Source organism: Mixophyes fleayi, chromosome 9 (assembly GCF_038048845.1).
Source record: "Mixophyes fleayi isolate aMixFle1 chromosome 9, aMixFle1.hap1, whole genome shotgun sequence".
NCBI lineage: Eukaryota > Metazoa > Chordata > Amphibia > Anura > Limnodynastidae > Mixophyes > Mixophyes fleayi.
In genome coordinates this window covers 21,615,226-21,638,219 of record NC_134410.1, presented here as the reverse complement: position 1 = coordinate 21,638,219, position 22,994 = coordinate 21,615,226, and the positions used below count along the sequence as shown (strand labels likewise).

The 22,994-nt window shown below is 41.4% G+C and overlaps 1 protein-coding gene across 1 annotated transcript; it reads left to right on the top strand.

The window, feature by feature from the left end:
• The first annotated feature begins 12,629 nt into the window (after positions 1-12,629).
• Positions 12,630-22,812, top strand: PSMD8 (proteasome 26S subunit, non-ATPase 8). Its single transcript, XM_075186861.1, has 7 exons — positions 12,630-12,794; positions 16,455-16,527; positions 16,742-16,844; positions 19,157-19,322; positions 19,400-19,500; positions 21,148-21,259; positions 21,612-22,812. The coding sequence occupies exons 1-7, from the start codon at positions 12,666-12,668 to the stop codon at positions 21,747-21,749; spliced, it is 822 nt and encodes a 273-aa protein (XP_075042962.1). The 5' UTR covers positions 12,630-12,665; the 3' UTR covers positions 21,750-22,812.
• Positions 22,813-22,994: the final 182 nt, after the last annotated feature.

The following is a 22,994-nucleotide window of genomic DNA, read 5'->3' as shown; positions in this document are numbered from 1 at the left end:
ATATAATATGTGTCCCCTGACCCGTACATCAGATATAATATGTGTCCCCTCACCTGTACATCAGATATAATATGTGTCCCCTCACCTGTACATCAGATATAATATGTGTCCCCTCACCTGTACATCAGATATAATATGTGTCCCCTGACCCGTACATCAGATATAATATGTGTCCCCTCACCTGTACATCAGATATAATATGTGTCCCCTCACCTGTACATCAGATATAATATGTGTCCCCTCACCTGTACATCAGATATAATATGTGTCCCCTGACCCGTACATCAGATATAATATGTGTCCCCTCACCTGTACATCAGATATAATATGTGTCCCCTCACTTGTATATTAGACATAATATGTGTCCCCTCACCTGTACATCAGATATAATATGTGTCCCCTGACCCGTACATCAGATATAATATGTGTCCCCTGACCCGTACATCAGATATAATATGTGTCCCCTCACTCGTATATTAGATATAATATGTGACCCCTCACCAGTACATCAGATATAATATGTGTCCCCTCACCCGTACATCAGATATAATATGTGTCCCCTCACCTGTACATCAGATATAATATGTGACCCCTCACTCGTATATTAGATATAATATGTGACCCCTCACCAGTACATCAGATATAATATGTGACCCCTCACTCGTATATTAGATATAATATGTGTCCCCTCACCTGTACATCAGATATAATATGTGACCCCTCACTCGTATATTAGATATAATATGTGACCCCTCACCAGTACATCAGATATAATATGTGACCCCTCACCAGTACATCAGATATAATATGTGACCCCTCACTCGTATATTAGATATAATATGTGTCCTCTCACCTGTACATCAGATATAATATGTGTCCCCTGACCCGTACATCAGATATAATATGTGTCCCCTCACCCGTACATCAGATATAATATGTGTCCCCTCACCTGTACATCAGATATAATATGTGTCCCCTGACCCGTACATCAGATATAATATGTGTCCCCTCACTCATATATTAGATATAATATGTGACCCCTCACCAGTACATCAGATATAATATGTGACCCCTCACTCGTATAGTAGATATAATATGTGACCCCTCACCAGTACATCAGATATAATATGTGTCCCCTCACTCGTATATTAGATATAATATGTGACCCCTCACCAGTACATCAGATATAATATGTGTCCCCTCACCCGTACATCAGATATAATATGTGTCCCCTCACCTGTACATCAGATGTTATATGTGTCCCCTTACCGTACATTAGATATAATATGTGACCCCTCACCAGTACATTAGATATAATATGTGTCCCCTCACCCGTACATCAGATGTAATATGTGTCCCCTTCCCGTACATCAGATATAATATGTGTCCTCTCACCCGTACATCAGATATAATATGTGTCCCCTCACCCGTACATCAGATATAATATGTGTCCCCTTCCCGTACATTAGATATAATATTTGACCCCTCACCAGTACATCAGATGTAATATGTGTCCCCTCACCCGTACATTAGATATAATATGTGTCCCCTCACCCGTACATCAGATATAATATGTGTCCCCTCACCTATACATCAGATATAATATGTGTCTCCTCACCTGTACATCAGATATAATGTGTCCCCTCACCTGTACATCAGATATAATATGTGTCCCCTCACCTATACATCAGATATAATATGTGTCCTCTCACCTGTACATCAGATATAATGTGTCCCCTTATCTGTACATCAGATATAATATGTGTCCCCTCACCCGTACATCAGATATAATATGTGTCCCCTCACCCGTACATTAGATATAATATGTGTCCCCTCACCAGTACATCAGATATAATATGTGTCCCCTCACCCGTACATTAGATATAATATGTGTCCCCTCACCAGTACATCAGATATAATATGTGTCCCCTCACCCGTACATTAGATATAATATGTGTCCCCTCACCAGTACATCAGATATAATATGTGTCCCCTCACCCGTACAGGAGATATAATATATTCCCCCTCACACGTACATCAGATACAACATGAGTCATATTATCACAAAGTCCATTAGCACCCACTATAGATGGTTCTGAAACTTGTAAAATAAGTCAAAAGCACATTGAAGGAGAGTGAGATAACGGTCTTTAAAATATATATTTAAAAAGACAGCTTCATTTGCCAGAACCACTAATGTCATTGTCCCCAAACATATCAGCAGGTGTAATTTTGTAATCTTATTTTCATAAATGATGCACAATTTAAGTTCCACACATGCACAATACTTATCAGATATAAAATAAGCTTACCTTAGAGAATGACATGTGAAATCCAGCAGGCGCAGTCCCATACATAAAGAGTGGACTTGTACAGTACACACTGGCTCACAAGCAGCTGATATCTGAGTGACATCACAAAGGCTGCTTATGATGTCATGCAGTCACATGATCAGCTTAGTCAAAGCTGTTATATATCTCACCTGCATTTTATAACTGAATACAAGGAAATGAAATGTATCTTTATAACGGTTTGGAATCTTTTAATGGGCGCTAATTTTCCCATATTAGTAAATGATCCCAAGTGGTGTTCCAAGCACAACACCCCCACCACCTCAAAATAAAAAAAAATCAGTTTTCAAATGAAATAATGTTTTCTATTGGAATATTCATGTTGTTGATGAGAAAAATGATTTCATTTTTATAGCAATGAGTAAACTTGCTGTAATATGGTTACTGGTGATTTTGCTTTAAAATATGAAGACATTCAGTATTTTTAGAAGTTGACACACAACAGTAAGATGACAGTGAAAATTCTAAATGACTCAGGGATTGTTTTTCTTTGTATGGTATCCTTTAAAAAGATTTTTGAAGATCTAATACATAGTGCTGGGTCACCACAAGGAGCTATTCCAAATATACCTGGCTATTACACCTGTGAGAGTATGATTGGAATGAAGGTAATGACATCTTAAAAACACTTCAAAGTACTAAAGTTTCCCATAGATTCCCACCCATACAGGTAAACATGATCTGTAACCTACACATGGAGGAGGCAGCCATTGTGTGTCTTCAACCAAACTTAATTACAATGCAGCCTATCCATACAGTAGGCACAAAGTGCCTCAGGGACATAACTGGTTCCGAGTGATTTGATTGGCTGCATTCTCATGACCATAGTTTCTGGCCACAACATGGCTGCCCCCAGTGTCTGTGCGTAGGTGACAGGTGCTTTTTAACTTATTATCAAATGCTACAGGTCAGGGGGTGCCAAGATATAGCAATAAACAACAATATGAAAATATTCGTAAATAAAAATGTCTACAGGCGCAAAATGAGGGTAAAATGATGTATGTCAAATACTCAGAAGTGTAATAACTGTGTGTATTTATTAGGTCACTATGACAATAAATTAAAATAACTAAAGCTAAATAAATAAAAATATAAAATAAGTGAAAGATCACTTGCAAGCTCAGGGTTCAATACATTTAAAACATGGTGTACACCATCAGGTTATAAAACGTGTGGTGAAATCGAAGTGTTCAATGCTGATATACTAAATCTTTTTAAGACTGTTAGTTCAATGATAAAGATCATCCAATTAAAAGTAGTTAAATAAGTCTTAAGAAATAACTGTGTCATATAGGAGAGAGTCAGGTCTGATAGTACACAATGTTTTATTGAAACTTAAGTCAAAGATTACCAAGATATTATCACTATTAATTAAATGGCCCCTCACCCGTCTATCAGATAGTGGGGTCTATTCTATGCTCTGGGAACCAAGGATTGGCCATGAGAACTGCGGTAACCAATGAAAAGTGGGTTAATTCAGGAGAAATGAGATAAACCCCTTGATAAATTAAGTGAAGCCCTGTGATAGCCATTCTCTGGAGAAAACAACAGTTTTTTTTGGCTAATGAAGTTTGTTAAATAGTTTTTAGAACTTGGGAGCTGTTGGACTTGGTACTATCTAATGCAGGCCTGGCCAACCTGTGTCTCTTCAGGCATTGTGAAACTACAAGCCCCAGCATGTTCTGCTAGCAAATAACCAGCCGAAAGCTGGCAAGGCATGCTGGGACTTGTAGTATCACAACAACTAGAGAGCCACAGGTTGGCCAGGCCTGTATTAGATAGTACCAAGTCCAACAGCTCCAGCTCTAAGTCATACTTACCTACTTTCTTCAGCTCCCTTCCGGGAGCCAGCCAGTGGAGGGGGGCGTGAAGGGGCGGGGTGGCCGAAATCGCGTCATTTCGGCCCCGCCCCCTGTGACGTCATGACGCAAATTGCGTCATTTGACAGCGGGGGCGGGGCCAAACGCCGCGATTCACCGGGAATCGCGGCGTTTGGGATCTAATTCTGCCCACTTCACTAGGAAGTGGGGCACTTCCTAGTGAAGTGGGCAGAATTCGGGAGATTGCCACACTCGCCCGGGAGTCCGGGAGACTCTCACAAAATGCGGGAGTCTCCCGGACATTCCGGGAGAGTTGGCAAGTATGCTCTAAGTTCTAAAAACTTATGAAAGCAATAGCTTCACTTGCCAGAACCACTAGTTATTTGTCCCAGTTTATATCTGGAGAAATGTTATTTTTTAACCATATCTTGTTATAGTTTGTAAAATGTAAGTTACATATACGGTATAATACATATCAGATATAAAATAAGCTTACCTTAGAGAATGAGATGTGAAATCCAGCGCGCGGTCCCATACATAAAGAGTGGATTTGTACTGGACACACTGGCTCACAAGCAGCTGATATCTGAGTGTTTGATACCCAGCTGAGTGACATCACAAAGGCTGCTTATGATGTAATGCAGTCACATGACCAGCCTGCTGTTTAATCTTAACCAGCCTGAAGTTTATAACTGAATACAGGGAAATTAAATGCATATAACTGTTTAGAACCTTTTAATTGTAACTATTTTTACATATTAGTATCTGATAAGTATTATGTATGTATGGAACTTACATTTTACAAAATATATTCAAATCAGAAATGAAGCTATTTTTTTATTTTTTAAATATATTTTAAAAAGACTGTCATTTCACTCTTATTCCATGTCCTTACAATATAATTCTTTCTCAAGTTTTAGACATAGTTGCCCACTCTCCCAGAATTCCGTCAGACTTCCTGGTAGGTTTTCCATAAGAAGGCCACTCTCCCGCATCCACTTTCTAGTGAAGTAGGCTGGATGCCAGCCTCCAGGATAGGATGTCACGAATCGCATCATGTTGGCCCTGCCTCCAACTGTGAAATTTCGCGACCGTGTCATTGCGCCGTGGGCATGAGGCAACATGACGCAATTTGTGATCTCCCGGAGTGGAGGAGAACAAGTTGGTAAGTATGATTATAGAGCCATCTTGAATGGGAGCTGTCGGAGTTGTAATAGGCACATATTAGATCTATGTATTGGTGAGGAGGCATTTACTGAATAGTGACTAAAGTTTCAATAAAACATTTTGGACTGTCAGACCTCACTCTCTCTCTCTGTTAGACATACAGGGGTAAATGCATCAAGCTGAGAGTTTTCCAGCGGGTTTGGAAAACCGATCAGATTCTAGCTATCATTTATATTAGTACATTCTACAAAATGACAGCTAGAATCTGATTGGTTGCTATAGGCAACATCTCCACTTTTCAAACCCGCCGGGAAACTCTCAGCTTGATACATTTACCCCACAGTCTCTGTTACCTTGATTATACAATGGAATGGCTTGACTCAATTAGTCATTTGGCTAAATACACTAAACAAATGGTTACAATATAACATCAAGGAATGACACTTTACGCTTGCGTGAAACAAGACGGTGAGAGTAAATTCTAAGGCGACATCTCTTGACGCAATATGTCAGACATTCGCCATCTCTGATGTGGCAGGTGGTTTTTCTGCACAGTGGAGGGCACTGCACAACCTCTCTGATCAGTAAATGTACCTGTGACCCAGAGAGTCCATAAACCAATCAGACGTACTACATCACTGCCCACCCCTCCCCTGTCACAGGATTCTCACATGTCAGCTCCATTCTACCAACATTGAGAATGACGGGAGTGCCTGTTTGTGGTTGGGGAACCTGTAACTATCCAACTGTGAACTACAAGAGGAGCTTGGGGGAGAGGGCTGTAAATGTCTCAAGAGTCATATGGCACAGGGAGTATGGCAAATGAGAGATAATTTGACTCAAGGGCCACAATATGAACTGCAGCAATTGAGGTGTGCAGCGGATAAAAGGGGACAATTGACCCGCAGGGAGAAACAAACGTGGGACCACAGGGATGTATTGCAACACATGTACTGCATCAAATGGATGATTTGGCTCAATGAAATAAAAGGGATGTGTATTGAGTGAGAAAGAAAAATGCAGACATTGAGAAAAGAATACAAAAGAGTGAATGGAGAGTTGTCAACATTTTAAAATAGCTGCAGTGGACAGTACAACACTAGAAGCCCATCATGTGATGTGTCATGTGATATTTACTGACCTGGATTATAATGTATTCTACATTCTCCTTTCCAATAAATATTCATGTATAACACCTAGAGAATACAAACAAATTGAAATAGTCACATCCAAGATGCAAAATTCCTTCAAGCAAAAGAGTGAGAGGGGAGGATATAAAGGACAAAATGACACAGAAGGTTGGAAATTACAATGGTAGATAGAGATTAATATGATGTTTTTTGCTATGAGGATAATACAATTAGTAAACTGCTCCCACCTAAATAAAAAGCTCTGCCCCTGCTAAGGATTGACCCATGGGTAGGGTTTGCTGTTTATTAACCTAGTCCTGCATAATTAATCATATGTCATACATGTGAGTCATTGGTAGGAGTGACCATTTAACCATTTATCTGTCAATAGCTCTACACAGCAAGGAGAACCCCATCAGACATAGCACTCTTATCATTTCTCCCTTCTTATAATGCACCTTCGTGGTGATTAGCACTGCGGCATCAAGGACCATCCCGATTAATGTATTCTCATAGCTGAAGTGGGGTATATAATGACATAGTTACAGTAAAATATCTGTTTGCAAGCATGGATTAATATTGAAGTAATAAACAGCAACCAGTGGCAGGATTATCCTGGCAGGTACGGAATAACTGGATACATTTCCAGCCATCGGTTCCTACCTATACCCAACAGATCCAGTGCCCAGCGCATCCACAGAAAGTACAATAAGTAGTTTTTGGATACAGTCATAGTACTCAGCCCAAAATGCCATTTTCAGTTTTGGGTGGAATTATTCTTTCATTTTACAGACATAGTAAATTATAAACATCTGACGACCCTGATTTTATTATATTTGTATGCGATAGTCTCCATCAACGATGCGACAGTTTTTATAACGGATCTGTGCATCTGTACTTTATTGCAACACAAGTGATTTTGAATTGTTGTATATTGTTGCTCCTTTGTCTCCCTCTTGTGGCATTTGCATGGTACAGCAGTACAACCGGAAATCCCTTCATCATCATCATCATCACCATTTATTTATATAGCGCCACAAATTCCACAGCGCTGTACAGAGAACTCACTCACATCAGTCCCTGCCCCATTGGGGCTTACAGTCTTAATTCCCTAACATACACACACAGACAGACACACACACACAGACTAGCGTCAATTTAGTCTGTGGCTGTTAGCAGCCAATTAACCTACCAGTATGTTTTTTGGAGTGTGAGAGGAAACCGGAGCACCCGGAGGAAACCCACACAAAATCGGGGGGAACATACAAACTCCACACAGATAAGGCCATGGTCAGGAATAGAACTCATGACCCCAGTGCTGTGAGGCAGAAGTGCTAACCACTGAGCCACCATGCTGTCTTCATCAAGTAATTCTAAGGCTGGGTACACACTGCAGAAAATTTCTCCCGATGTGATATCGTTAACGATTTTACTAGTGAAAGGCCTGATCAGCAGCCGATTCATGTGTACACACTATACACGTTTTACCTTTAGATCTGTGCTCTTCATCTGTCATAACCATCGGCTGAAGAGATTGTGACTCTGTAAACTCTATGGAGATTTGCCTACACTGCTGGTACTGAGTGCGTACACACGGCAGAATTGGAACAACATTGTTTCATCATTGACCGAGATTTTTAGTCCATTTATAAAATAAAATCAAACGATACAATGTGCTTTGGAACAATAATCATTCATCTTTGGAGCATACACACTAATGCAATACTGGGCCAAACGGTCCTTTATTGTGTGATTGGCCCAACAGTAGGTGAAAAACCTGTCATTGCATTGCTGTTATACTGGTGGTCTTCAAGGCTATTCTGCTGAGAACATCTTCATCTGTAGCAGGCATGTTAGGGCATGAAGGAGGCATGCGGGACTTAGATCCTTAGAGTATTTTTGGATATTGCTGAGTATGGGCCATCATAAATCACATGAAAGACGTAAAAGGTTATCCACATACTGGAAAGCTTAGCTAATAAGGGAAACATTTCTTAAAAAAAAAAAAAAAGAACATGGAAGAATTGAGGCTGTATTGTGCTTCCATAACATTCAATTTAACAAAAAAGCACCCTCCATTTCCTCAATAGAGAACATTTGTCTGGCATTAACTTTTAAGTGGAGCATTTCTCCGCTTATCTAATTTTGTCTTTTACACTGGTGTGGGGGTGTAGGTGCTTCTTATTGGCAGAACCTTTTGTTGTCTGTAAGGTGTCAACAGTGTTGCACAGGGACGTTAGTCCACACAGCGTGAAACTTAACCAAGTTATTGGTTTATTTGAGAACAGGAACAACAGCAGTGATGCAGGTACACACAGGGATAAGTTTAACGCTGTGCGGTCTAACATCCCTATCCAACAATGCTGACATCTTACAGACATCAAAAGGATCTGCCAATAGGTTATGGGCCCAGCACCACGCATTGAAAAAAGCGTTAAATGAAAGAACGGTAGCAGAGAAGCACAGGTGTAAAAGGAAGCTGATTCTTCAGAATAGTCCTTTATATAATACAAGGGAAAAAGCAAAATACAGGGGTCAGTATGAGCTTTGCAGAACTAAAAGGCTCAGAGGATTACGCAACATGGAAATTCGTCATGGGAATGTAGCTCAGGTGGGAAAAGTTGTGGAAGGTCACAATTGATCTAGGAGCAGGTTCAAACGCTGATGAAGTAGATAGAGCCATGGGGACCATCAGCTTGGCTGTAGAACAGCACGTGTATTCTATCATCAATGGGAAAGTGTCTGCACAAGACATGTGGACAGTTATGCAAAAGGTGTACGAGGACAAAACTCTGATGAGGAGAATAAACTTGAGGCGAACATTGTACAGGACAAAATTAAGTGCCTGGAAAGACATGAACAAGTACACTGACAAAGTGCTGTCAATAGCCCAGAAATTGGCATCTGTGGGAGCACAGGTGAAGGAAGCAGAAGTTGGGATGACAGTGGTGCAAACTCTGACGCCAGAGTTCGATTTCCTGGTGGTAGCTTTGGAGTCCAGGCTGACGACAGAAATGGTGAGGGCCAAGCTGCTGCAGTTTCAAGAATGCGTTCCCATCAAGACAATTGCTGAAGGTTCTGCTTTGCTCACTAAAGATACCAAGTCCAAAAAGCCGAAGTACAAGTACTTTGTATGTCACAATATGGGACACACGTCTTCTGAATGCAGGCTGAAGGATTCGAGTGGAGCGCAGAAGAAGCGTGGCAAACCAAACAAGGCAGCATTGAATGTTGCAGACGGCCACAAGAAGGACTGCTGGTAAAAGGACTCTGGGGCCACTAGGCACTTCAGCTGCAAACAAGAATGGTTCACTTAACTGAAACCATGTGAACCCAACTCTAGTGCCCAGCAACGTGTGTGGTCCAATGGAGGTGGAATCGATTAGTGGCGACAAATATTTCATGACACTTATTGATGATGCCACAAGGATGGCGCACGTAAACTTCATCAAAGCCAAAAGTCATGTTGTCAACAAAATTGCGGAATACAAGAGCATGTTGGAGACTCAAACTAGTCTGAAATTGAAAGTCTTGAGATCGGACAATGGTGGAGAGTATGACAACAGGACTTTAGCTGCGTTCCTGAAGAAATGGTTTGAGTAAGCGAGCAAACCGTACAATTGTTGAATAAGCACAGGCTGATAAACAACATAGATGATAGAAGAATGTGCTCCACACCATCTCTTGATTAAATCTCATTCACTTAGTTACAAGTAATATAGAACGTCAACATTAATCCACAAGTGTACATCAGAGCTCACACTCAATTACCTTGAGGATTGTCGCTCTACACTATCTCTATCACCTGTACTCTCTCAGGTGGCTAATATGGTACACAGGTCTCTGCGCTCTTCTCGTCTGACTCGGGTAAGCAGTCTCTGCACTCTTTCTACAAGTTAAACTAACATTACCAGTCTTGGTCCCAACAGGCTCACCTGTTCTTTTAGTTTCTTCTCAGCTCCATATGGCAGTCAGTGATACCTGGATCCTCCCTGTCTTATCACTGGGATAGAGCTTGCTCCACTTACATTCCCGGTGTAGGTCAGTAATCTTTCTCCATTCGACTACCACCAAGGTAAAGGCTATCTCGAGTGGCTTGTACCTAGACGTGGCACTTGACTCATGTCCTGACATCAGTAGTCAAGGTGAATGGAACTCAAACTTGAACCCATGATAGCTCCTCTTTTACAGGTGGAAATCTGAATTAAGCCAACAATAGGGCCCCTTTCTACTAAACAGTGGTCAGTCAAGGGGGTGCTGCATAATAGAAATTGGTTGATGTAAAGTAGGGCACATGGGGAAGTTTCTGTAATGAAAAACTCTAGGAACTTACTGCAAAGCCCCCTCCTCCCACACTACTTCCTACTGGTCCATTTTCATGGTATTATTTGGGGGTAGGTCAGGATTAGCCTCTATTGGAGGTTAGAGTTGGACTGAAGGCTGGGGTAGATTATAAGTAGACAGCAGGGGGAGTTTAGAGTTGGGCTACGGGTAGAAGTTAGTTTTAGCTATGTGGATAATGATCACAGGGGGGAGTTAGACTGTGAGGGAGGTTGGGGTAGTTAGGGAAAAGAACATTTTCCAGAAATTGTGCATATAGAGGGAAGAGTACAGACATTTACTTTTTTTATGTTTTTTTTTTAATAAAAACACGGCATCTAGATTGGTCAGGGTCTGCACAATTCTAATATCTGCTGTTCACCTTCATTGTACATTCCTTTGTGTAGTTGATATCAAACTCCATTCTGTCGCCAGGAGGACAGTCTAAATATAGTTGTGCTACAGTGTTAAGCTTAAAAAAATATAAAACAATAGATATAGAGTCCCTCCTGCGCTCCTATATGGATGGGGATAGGATGGGGAATGCAGCCTAAAGATCCCCCTTAGAAATACCTACTAAATTTCCACAGTATAAAGATGAACATAGAAAATGGGATCAGGCGCAAATGGGGCGGTACTAGAATAACAGTTACCTCAGTAACAAATAATGCCCGAATAACATGAAACATACAACAAAAAACCAAAATTCTAGTACCGCCCCATTTGCGCCTGATCCCATTTTCTATGTTCATCTAAAAAAATATAAAGTCAAAATTTGGCAAAGAAAAACAAGTTTGTCCTAAAAAAAAGGTATCTAAAATTAAGGTACTGTCATATCCAGCAAATGTTCACTGGGAACACAGACAGAAGGTATCTATAAGGGGTGGAAGGTCATTTACCGAGTGCAGTACACGGAATGTAATGTTCATGTACAGCGCTGCGGACCCTTTGTGGTGCTTTATAAATAAAAGATAATAATAATGAACAATGGTGCAAGGGTCCTAAGGAACATTCGGACTTAAGTTGCCAGTTCGAGTCTAAGCTATACCCCTCTTTTAAGTGAACCTCATTGTTGATGATGATGATGAAATGGAGTATTTGTGAGTTCCCAGAGGAGGTTACAAAACGCAGAGGCTAGTAATGCAGCAGAAAGGAAAGAATGCCAAGATTGAATACAGTCAGGGCTGCCAAGTGAAATTTCGGGCTCCGGTACAACAACTTCTTGGCCCCAGTACTTTGTTTCTGCCCCTGGCCCACCCCTTACTTTGTCATAGTATGGGCACTACTAACCAATACAAATTGCTGTGAGGCCAGATTCTCCTAGGAAATTAAGCCACATACTGAACAGGCTAGGTGTATTTTATGCCCAAAAAGAGGACTTACTTCCACCTCTACCTGAGGCCTACAGTGTACATATAGCTTCTCACAGCCATGACAGAGCTCCTTCTAGATCTCTACCTGGCAGTCCTGGGTTACTATCACCTCACTCGTGAGCTGAGCCATAGAGTTAAGCAGTAACGATGAATCTACATATCGCAGCTATAGGTCACCGGGGCAGTGACACTATGTCAGTCATAAATACGGATGTGTATTAGTGTGTAGCGTCCGCCATGTTTACTGAGGGCAAGGCGAGCAAGCACAACGTTTTGAAGAAATATTAACGATAGGGTCGCTATAAAATACACCGCTTGCTTTGCCCAGCCCTCATTCGCTGTTATGTTCTTAAGTTCAGGGTAAAGAACAGTCCATTTCCTCAGCTGACCTTTTCCAAGATGGCAACATCGAGCACCCAGGACGTTGCGTGCCGACGTACGAGCTCTACGCGGTGACGTAATTTGCGGCATGTGTTGTCTTGCAGTTGCCGATTCATTGTGGAGATGGCGGTGAACGGGGCGGACGTTGCTGGGCTTAGACAAGTGGCCGCCATGTATGAGCTGCTGAAAGCCGAGTGGAACAAGAAGAGCCCCAACCTGAGCAAGTGCGGGGATGTGCTGGGCAAGTTGAAGGTAAGCTGCGGAGACGGGAGCCAGGGATACCGGAGTGTAGAGTTAAGCAACCCCTGGATCAGGGGTGGCTTCCTCTGGATCAGGGGGGAGGCTGCCTCTGGAGCATGGGGAGGGGGGCTGCCTCTGGATCAGGGGTGGGCTGCCTCTGGATCAGGGGGGGGCTGCCTCTGGAGCATGGGGAGGGGGGCTGCCTCTGGAGCATGGGGAGGGGGGCTGCCTCTGGATCATGGGGGGGGGGCTGCCTCTGGATCATGGGGGGGGGCTGCCTCTGGATCATGGGGGGGGGGCTGCCTCTGGATCATGGGGGGCTGCCTCTGGATCAGGGGGGTGGGCTGCCTCTGGATCATGATGGGGGGGGCTGCCTCTGGATCAGGGGTGGGCTGCCTCTGGATCAGGGGGCTACTTATGCTTGGGGACATGAGGGGGAGAGGAGGGTTAGGGGGCTGCCAGGGCTGGGCGGCGGGGACAGGAGGGCTAGCGGGCTGCCAGGGTTCGGGGGAACAGAAGGGGACGGGGCTTGTTTGAGCCATCTGTCACCTTGCGTGTTTTAGACCAGGGGATATATATGCTAAACTGCGGGTTTGAAAAAGTGGAGATGTTGCCTATAGCAGCAAATCAGATTCTAGCTGTCATTTGTAGCATGTACTAAATAAATGATAACTAGAATATGATTGGTTACTATAGGAAACATCTCCACTTTTTCACACCCACAGTTTAGTAAATATAGCCCCCAGATGTAATTTCTATGTGTCTGAAGTCCTCTTAAGATGCTATGAGACTTTCATCCCACCTATGTAGACTATGTACATTTTATCAATTGTTTACCACAATTGAATTACTTCATCAGGGGGCAGGAGGCTGAAGAAGAATACTTGAAACCAATGGTTTTCATTGTATAACTATGTTGAATGTTTGTGCTATGACTTTGGAAAGAGGTGGGGATTGTTTACTTATTTTAAGGTGCAGATCGTCATGGACCTCTCGCTAGAAGGAAGTGATAGAACAGACAGACTTTTGGTTAGGACCGAGCAGCTAAATACATAAGTTCTTAAACTTCTCTTCAGTTGCCCTCAATCGGCCATGCTTATTAGATATTTTTATTTGTTGTGTGCATATGCAGTAATTGACATGCACAGGGAAATTCTGTAGGTACTTCAGATGAGGTTAGAGATACAGGGTTGGAGCAGTTCGATTCTTTGGGGCATATTTAACAAGGACCGCAAAACATGAAAAATAGTTTTTAATCCTTATCACATTGATAAGAATTGAACTATTTCTCATATTTCTGATAACACATACACAGGGACAGCAGTTCCGATAAACTGCTGTTCCTGTGGAAAAAAAAACTTACTTACCACTCCATCTTCGTAATGTGATCTGGGGGGGCATCTTCGTTCCTACTTTCAAATCCTGTGCGCATGCGCCAATTGATAACTCAGGCATCCAAACCGCACTGACCCTAAGGACCTGGGTCATGTGACAGGGCTGTAAAGTTCTGCTCTTTGGAGCAGAGCTTAACAGTGCTGAAAACAATCAGAAACGGTAATGTACGCCAGCCTGAGCCTTGCGTACATTACAGTATGTGTAAAAGTATTTTCGAAAGTTGCTAAATTGCGTTACATAGCAGTCCCCATAGACCTCTATGGAGACTGCTATGTATTTCGAAAAAAAATGCAAAGCAGCGATGCACCAATAAATTTGCAGGGTACTTAGATTTGCAGCTATTCCCCAAAAACGGCCATTTTCGGGAAATTTTCAGGAAAAAAATTATTGATAAATAGGCCCCTTTGAGCTGGCAGTCTAGCCATGGTGAGCAACACTCGGAGGGGGGCATTTATGTGTGACCCCCTTTGGTACCTTGCAATTGTGTGTTCTGTATAACACCTAATGTACACATGCTCTGCTGTCATATTCTCTTCCTCAGCACTGCTATTTTGTTCTCTCTTAAAGGCTGGTTTGTGTCATGTTATGATTGAGAGATAGATAGATATATTGTATACATACAGACATACTCTTTCAGCCTTTGTTTTAGCACCTAAATTATGTCTGAACTTCAGACAATGGTTTTCCTATTATGATTTGACTGTGCCACCTGGTTGCTAGCGAATTTATAGGCTACTCTTTTAGGATGTTGTTTTTGCCTACAAAATATTGTATTGCAAATACATGACTCATGATGACAGTTCAAAGATTACAAATTTATGTGCATACATTCTATTTAGTTTGCTGTCATTCACTGTTTTGTGTCCACCATATTTATAGAGATTGAACATAAAAATAAATCGTATTAATAGTATATCACGCTAGAATCATATTCCAGTTATTTTTCTATGGTGACCAATTTAACAGTCTGGCTATGCCACAAGTTACATCCATTTTTCAGGTTATTCTCGTTACACCAGTAATTGATCTCCTACACCCTCTTCTAGGGCCTGATTCATTAAGGATCTCAAATGAAGAGGATTCTCATTTCAGTCTCCTGGACAAAACCATGTTACAATGGAAGGGGTGCAAATAAGTGTTCTGTTTTACACATAAGTTAACTACTGACTTTTTTTTCATGTAACACACAAATATTTGATAGCTTATTTGTACACTGAAATTTAAAGTTGATATTTGTGTGTTACATGAAAAAACAGTCAGTAGTTAACTTATGTGTAAAACAGAACACTTATTTGCACCCCTTCCATTGTAACATGGTTTTGTCCAGGAGACTGAAATGAGAATCCTCTTCATTTAAGAACCTTAATGAATCAGGCCCCTACTCCTTAGCATATTTTGCTTTTTAGGCCTGCCAGGATTATATATATTTATGATTTAGACATCTTCTGACATTGTTAAACTTGGTAATACTTTGGGTGCGCAGTAAAAATCTGTGATATTCGGGTACCGTAGTACTGGGAATCAAGTGCAGCCGGATGTTACGGTGATATTCGTCCGCTTGTGTCGGAGAATTGAATTCCCCTCATAGTGTAAGCTCCAGTTACTACCATGTCTGTTCAGCTGTTTCATGCCTGTTTGGTATCTTGAGTCTGTTGACTCGTTAAGGTGCCCATACACCCTGCAAGTTTGATGGGCAGTAAGACCTTTTCTATAGTTCTAATTGGCCTTATATGGCAGCATGTGGGCACAAAACTGATGCCAATCCCGATCAGCATTCATGTTGCAGAAAATTGTCCTTCCGCATTAGTTGTATATATGTTTATAACTAAATGTATACTTGGCTGCCCTATCATCATCACCATTTATTTATATAGCGCCACTGATTCCGCAGCGCTGTACAGAGAACTCATTCACATCAGTCCCTGCCCCATTCGAGCTTACAGTCTAAATTCCCTAACATACACACAGAGAGAGAGAGAGACTAGGGTCAATTTTGATAGCAGCCAACTAACCTACTAGTATGTTTTTGGCGTGTGGGAGGAAACCGGAGCACCCGGAGGAAACCCACGCAAACACAGGGAGAACATACAAACTCTACACAGATAAGGTCATGGTCGGGAATTGAACTCATGACCCCAGTGCTGTGAGGCAGAAGTGCTAACCACTGAGCCACCGTGCTGCCCTATGCTCTTTGAGCAGCTGTATTTGCCTAAGTATGGGCATCTTTAACTAAAAGTTGCCAGTGTCTCTAAATCATTTTCTTTTCTTCTGTTACAGCTGGCTCTCTTGGAGCAGAACTTTTTACCAACTACTGATGTCAAATTGACCAAGCAGCAGCTTATCTTGGCCAGTAAGTAGGACTTGTTCTATAAATTGTAAACCTAAATTCCCAGGAGAAAATCACTAAGCATTAAAGAGCTTGTCTGATACCTGGTACAGTCGGGCATCCATAGTAATCTTGTGTTGTAACTTCCCATGCTGTGCTCATTGCTGTTCAGAGCTTATGTTCTGTCCGTTTTATAATGTATTGTTTTATTAAGAATAATTCTTTATTTTGTTTTCAGGGGACATCCTGGAAATTGGGGCTCAGTGGAGTATTCTGAAGAAGGACATCCCATCCTTTGAAAGATATATGGCACAACTGAAGTGTTATTATTTTGACTATAAGTAAGATTACACTTGGTTTTGCAGTAAGAGCAAATATATGTATATATGCAGGGCTGTTATTATAACTGTTTACACTTGGTCTTCTGTATTGTGCAAATGTGAGTTTTTACTACATAGCTTTCATTAAGCTGTACCCCCTCAATCTGGGATCTTTACATTAACGCTTACTGACCATATATTTGTACAGTAAAGGTTTTTTTCGCACCTATTTTTAGTTGTATATATTAGAAATGAGTAAAGTTTTCTAAACTGTTGGGGAAAATATTCTCCGCATTCGGTTGCAAAATTATCGACAGCAAAATTTGGCCTTAAATGTTCCCAGTCCTACGTCACATAGCAGAATGAACTGGGAGTCATCATCTCTACTCTTTGTGGACTATAAAGTCAATGCAGAATCGGATATAAAAACAGATTGTGCGATGGCATAGTGTAAGTGAAACAGGATAATTGCATCCCCAGGACTTTGCACCCCTGCAAAATGGACTGTTCCTTTGTGCTAAAGTTCACTGCAACTTCGCTCCTCTCTAGCATACATTCAACTATATGGTCTTCTAATCAAATCCATAGCATGCCTCATACGGTAGTCACTGCTCCCCATAGCAGGGATGTTCTACTTCCCAAAGTAACTGCACTGCACAGATTCATAGAAGACTAAACAAAGATGCCGGCGTAATATGCAAAGCAAACCACAAAAGAACATTCGGATAATCCTACGAACTCATATTTTATTTCAAATAATTATACTAGAAGGAAAGGTTAAGCAAAACAGGAAAATCCTCAGTATATGAGAGTAAATGGGCTAGGATGCTGGATAGGTTATGTAATGCCAATACCTTTTATATAATGCCTTATTACAAAACATTGTTTAATCTAAAATAAAACTCTAAGAAAGATCTTGAGTGAAACAAAAATTCACTTAATTGTATAAATGAACTGTTTGTTTTATTAAGGCATCATATCCACTGGCATCAATTTTGTGGGCTCCCCCTCCCCCCCCCCCCCCCTATATCTATTATTTGAATGCTGGTACCATAAATGTAATTGGGTCTGAGATTGGGAACTATTCTTATGACCCAATACCCACTAATAATGTTACTAGAGTTTGGTAGTGTTGCGGTTTTCAGAACACTTCTGATATGCCGCAAGTGACTGCATTGGTGAAGCTTCGATGACATCCCGGATGCCACTAAATCTGTGGTTCACTGTATGTGTGACATGGGCTTATCTGATATTCGGTTCCACTTGTATTGTGCAACGCAAATGGGTGTAAGGACTAAGACTTGATTACATCATTCACCATCAGCATCCTAGACCTAGGCAGCATCTTTACCCATTTACTCTGCCGTTTTCATGTCTATTCGGTGAGTTGTTTTTCGGTGACTCGTTTTCTTTTTTGTAAACAATTTAATTTATTATTAGATGTTATTGTTTAGAAATTCTCTGAACTTAATGAAACTAGGGAACTAAAGAAAAGATGTTAGTTGGAGGCTGCACGGTCGCATAATGTGGCAATTATAATATGACCATTGCAAATAATAATGTAAATATTTAGTGATACATTGCAAAGAAGACGGTGGTACATAGAATACAGAGGCTAAGTGGAGCTGCTTTAATAGAATAAGATGTGCCCTAAGGATCTAATGGCAGAGTCGTTGCACGGTTAGCGTAACAGGTGATATCATGATGGAAGACGATGGTGGCCATCCAGTCAGCACGTGGCTATCATCTCTACCTGTGTTGAGTCTTCCATTGCTTGGCCATCCTTAGAGGGCGGTCAGCACCAGCTCTGCTCATTAATGTGTCGAGATCCTGGCAAGTTGGACAAATGTTGAGGGATCTCCACCAAAGTACTAATGTAGTGTAAGGAGGAGTTTATAAAAAGATTGGTTATGGTTTAGCAAATGAAGCTGTTTAAAGGTGCTCTGATTAATACAGTCAGTCTGTGATCTGTTTATGTGACGTGATAGAAGAATCACACATGTATCCAAAAGGAAGTTCTTACTCTGGCACTTGATACAATATAATGCTTACAATAACAAACTAAATACACAGGAATTGAGTGGTCTTGGATGCAGTAGTCCAGCTGTTTAATATTTTTTTCTTGAAACTACTGTGGCAGAGCCCAGTAATGTGTACAAGGTATGCTGTTCATTAGTTGCTATATGGAAGACCCTATCAGACTGCAGATGGACTGAAGTCAGCATGTTAGTCACAATGGGACCATGAGGGACTCTTCGCAGAGCCAATATAATGAATAGAACTGGAGGGTGACCATGATTTAAATAGTGACCGTGCTGTTTCTGTTATTGCAGGGAAGAGCTCCCAGAATCTGCGTACAAACACCAGCTGCTTGGACTCAATCTCCTCTTCCTCTTGTCACAGAACAGAGTGGCTGAATTCCACACGGAGCTGGAACGGTTACCTGCCAAGGAGATCCAGGCAAATGTATACATAAAACACCCAGTTTCCCTAGAGCAGGTATCTATCCTCCGGTCCCTGGGCATGAGCAGTCCTCCACCAGCATCGCACTCATACCCTCTTTCTCTGTCCTTTAGTACTTGATGGAGGGAAGTTACAACAAAGTGTTTCTGGCCAAAGGGAATATTCCTGCGGAGAGTTACACATTCTTCATCGACATCCTGCTGGACACAATAAGGTCAGTCGCACAGCTAGTCGTTAACTTGAGTCTGATCCATGGATCACCTGCCTGTCCTGTACGAGTTGTAGAACTAACTCGCTGAATACAACATTTGTTTTGGTTACTGCATGTTTTGTAGACAGCGGCCATTATACCCGTGACTTCCCCAGCTTCATTATCTGAGAGCAACAAGTTAAGGAGCCGTAGTTGGTGAAGCTGGAGTGAGCTTCAGTAGTGATCATTGTCATGTGCTGGGCTAAGGAGGGACTGGGTGCTTGGTGACACTGACACAAACTCACACTATAAAACCCCTTAATCAGTCATATACGTTAGTATTAACCAGGTAATGAGCTTCTTTGTCTATGAGAAGAGTAAAGAGACTGGTAGGTGATAGAGTAGTGTGTAAACAATGTATGGATTTATTATCTGAATGGCTAATCCAGTGCTCCCGCTTAATTATTTTACTGTGATTCTTTGATATAAACAACCGACTTCAGACAAGAAGGCTACAATTTTAATAAAGTTTTCTTTGTAACATTACACCTAAATAATTATTTGTGGGATGGATAAATAGGATACACATGTGCAAGCCAGAAAATAGATGCACTGTATGGTTACCCCAGCCACTGTACATATCTAGCACAATACAAATGAGGAACTGGTCCACGTTTTGGGCAAGACATGTGAGCTCTTAACCCAATGTTATTGGTCCCTTAATTTCAAAAGCACCTACTCTCACATATATATATATATATATATATATATATATATATATATATATATATATATATATATTTTCTATATCTTTATTACTTTGGTATTACATGTGTCACTGTCCCACCCACCCAAAACAAATAAAATGCTGCCTGCGGTTTCAGAAGCCCACGGGTATCAATCACTGAAAAACTCCATCTACTTTACGATCTACCGTATTAGATTTCAGTGGGGGTAGCTTTAGGTTCAGTGTTGTCCTCTGTGTAGCTGCCATTTTGTGTAGGAGTGATAATTATCAGACAAAGTTGGTCTCCGGGAAAATGGCTGACACAGAATTAGTTTTTGCATGTGAAAAATAACTGCCGTAGTGCTTGAGTGAGAGTGCATCAGATCAAAGACAAACTTATGGAGACCACAACACAGACCTCCACAACCTGGATATGATCAGTTGTGAAATCAATGTAACTGTGACCTATGTATAGTGATCAATGTGTATCAGTTTTTGTGATATCCATGTAGTGATCAGTCTCTATCAGGTGTGTAATGGAAAGCATGAGGCATCCATGTCAGTTGGATATTTATAAATGTCTTAACATTGTTACTGGTGTGTTTTTTGTTAATAGACACAGGGGGGTAGGGAGATTTTACTTCCTTTTTTTTCAAAATGCAGCATTTAAGTTTGCCATAAATTGGAAGGGGGGGAGGTACAGTAATAAAGTCTCTTCTCCCCAAGATAGCTGTATTCTGTTAATTAGATGAAGGTGTGTGTAGGGCTAGTATGTATGATCACACTGGGTTACATGATAAAAGATTTACATGTTCCTTGCAGATATCCTGCACCCAGTAATAGCATATATTCATGAGCTATAAAACTTTAAGCATCTGCACCAGCCCACATACACCAGCCACAGACCAGTGGTGCCAAGTAACACAACTGTCTTTCCGTTGCAGAGATGAGATTGCGGGGTGCATTGAGAAGGCCTATGAAAAGATCCTATTCAACGAGGCCACGAGGATATTATTCTTTAATACTCCGAAAAAAATGACAGATTATGCAAAGAAGGTGCGTATGTCTATTACATCGGTGGCCTGGTAAATTTAAACTGATATTCAGGAGTATTTTCACTGGAATGGTTGTATTCCAGTGTGATGGGCGAATCAAACCAATAGGTTGATAACTTGCTGTTCGGTAGCGCACAAGGATCACTTCTAGGCTCCGAATGCTTCTCTGTGTTGCCTAGCAATAGATTTATTGACATGACGTGTGGATAGCCTGCGTTTCCATGACTGGTTTTCCGTCTCCGCTGTGTGTATGTGATGGGTACTAGTTAACTGGACTGATCTGGGGTGCAGGCTTGGCATGAGAGATGTGAAAAGTTTGCCTGTGCTTAAAAGTCTTTCTGTTGTCTCTACAGCGCGGTTGGGTATTGGGCCCAAATAGCTACTATAGCTTCAGCAGCCAACAACAGAATCCGGAGGAGGCCACAATCCCTTCCACAGAACTAGCCAAACAAGTGATTGAATATGCCCGCCAGCTGGAGATGATCGTATAAACAATGGGAAGTCCCTCCAGCCAACTTCCCACTTGTGTTCTCTTTTCTGGTCTGTCTGTTCACTCGCCGTTCTTACTCTTATTTTTATAGACAATAGATAGGGGGCCAAGGGAACTTTTGTAACATTATACATTAATGAAACGGTGCCCTCTCCCCAGGCCAGTTTGATGGAGAACTTACAATTGCACCCTTCCCCCTCCTTTCTCCATGATACAAGATTTTTTATTTTATTTTTTTTCTGCACAGAGGGATTATTCAGTGATTTTAAGGAGATACCATTCTGTTGCATCACATTAGTAAATGCACCACATGCTAATTCTGTTGCAATAACTCCTTTTTTTACTGGCAAAACACTGCTCTCTTCAGTTCAGCTTAGGGTAGTGTCAAGCAAGCACTTTGTGCACTTAATTTATAGGTACATTGCTTCAATCCTTCCATTCACCAGCCCACACTCTGTTTAACTTTTTTGTTCTGGTCATAAGAGCACTAATATACTGCAAATCTACTATTACTTGTGTTTTAGTGCTTGTGTAACAGATTATTATGGGTTGGTCAATGAAGGGATTAAATGCCATCTATTTATATCTTCACCCCAGGAGCATAAAGTGATTGTGTGGCAATACACTTAGTCATTTATTTCATGTGGACAAGGGCTGAGATGCTCATTGGGCATTACATTCTCCAGTGTGGTGTTTTAGTTCTTCAGTCCTGATGTATGGGCGACCAGTGACCACCTATTCTGGGCTGAACTTACCGTATGGGCGTAGAGCAGCACTTTTCGGGCACCTTACAACAGATTTTTGTATTACCACTTGTTTCTGTTTCTACTAGTGGTCAGACCCAGCCACTCATTTGTTAGGTCCAAAACTATACCAGAGCCTTGTGGGGTGTTCAATTTACCAGACTGGGGAGTGTCCATTTGCGATGGCTTAGGGCAGCACAAACAGAGTGTACGGCCTTGTCACCGTAGGTCTGTATTTAACTGGACCTAAAGAAAGACTAAGAGTTTAAACCTTGTATTTAAAACATGTTAAAATGAAAATAAAAACTGATCTTTTGTGAAGACCTGATCTGTTATTGAAGTCTGTAACTTAAATACAACGTTCGTCTTGCAGGTATGACATGAAGATTACAGCTTGTGTACTATGGGACCGACCTGCCCAGGGCAGGAGATGTAGATTACTTATTAGCTGTGTGAATGGAAGGTTACATGACTATTATTGGGACTTTTACAAAGCAGAAATG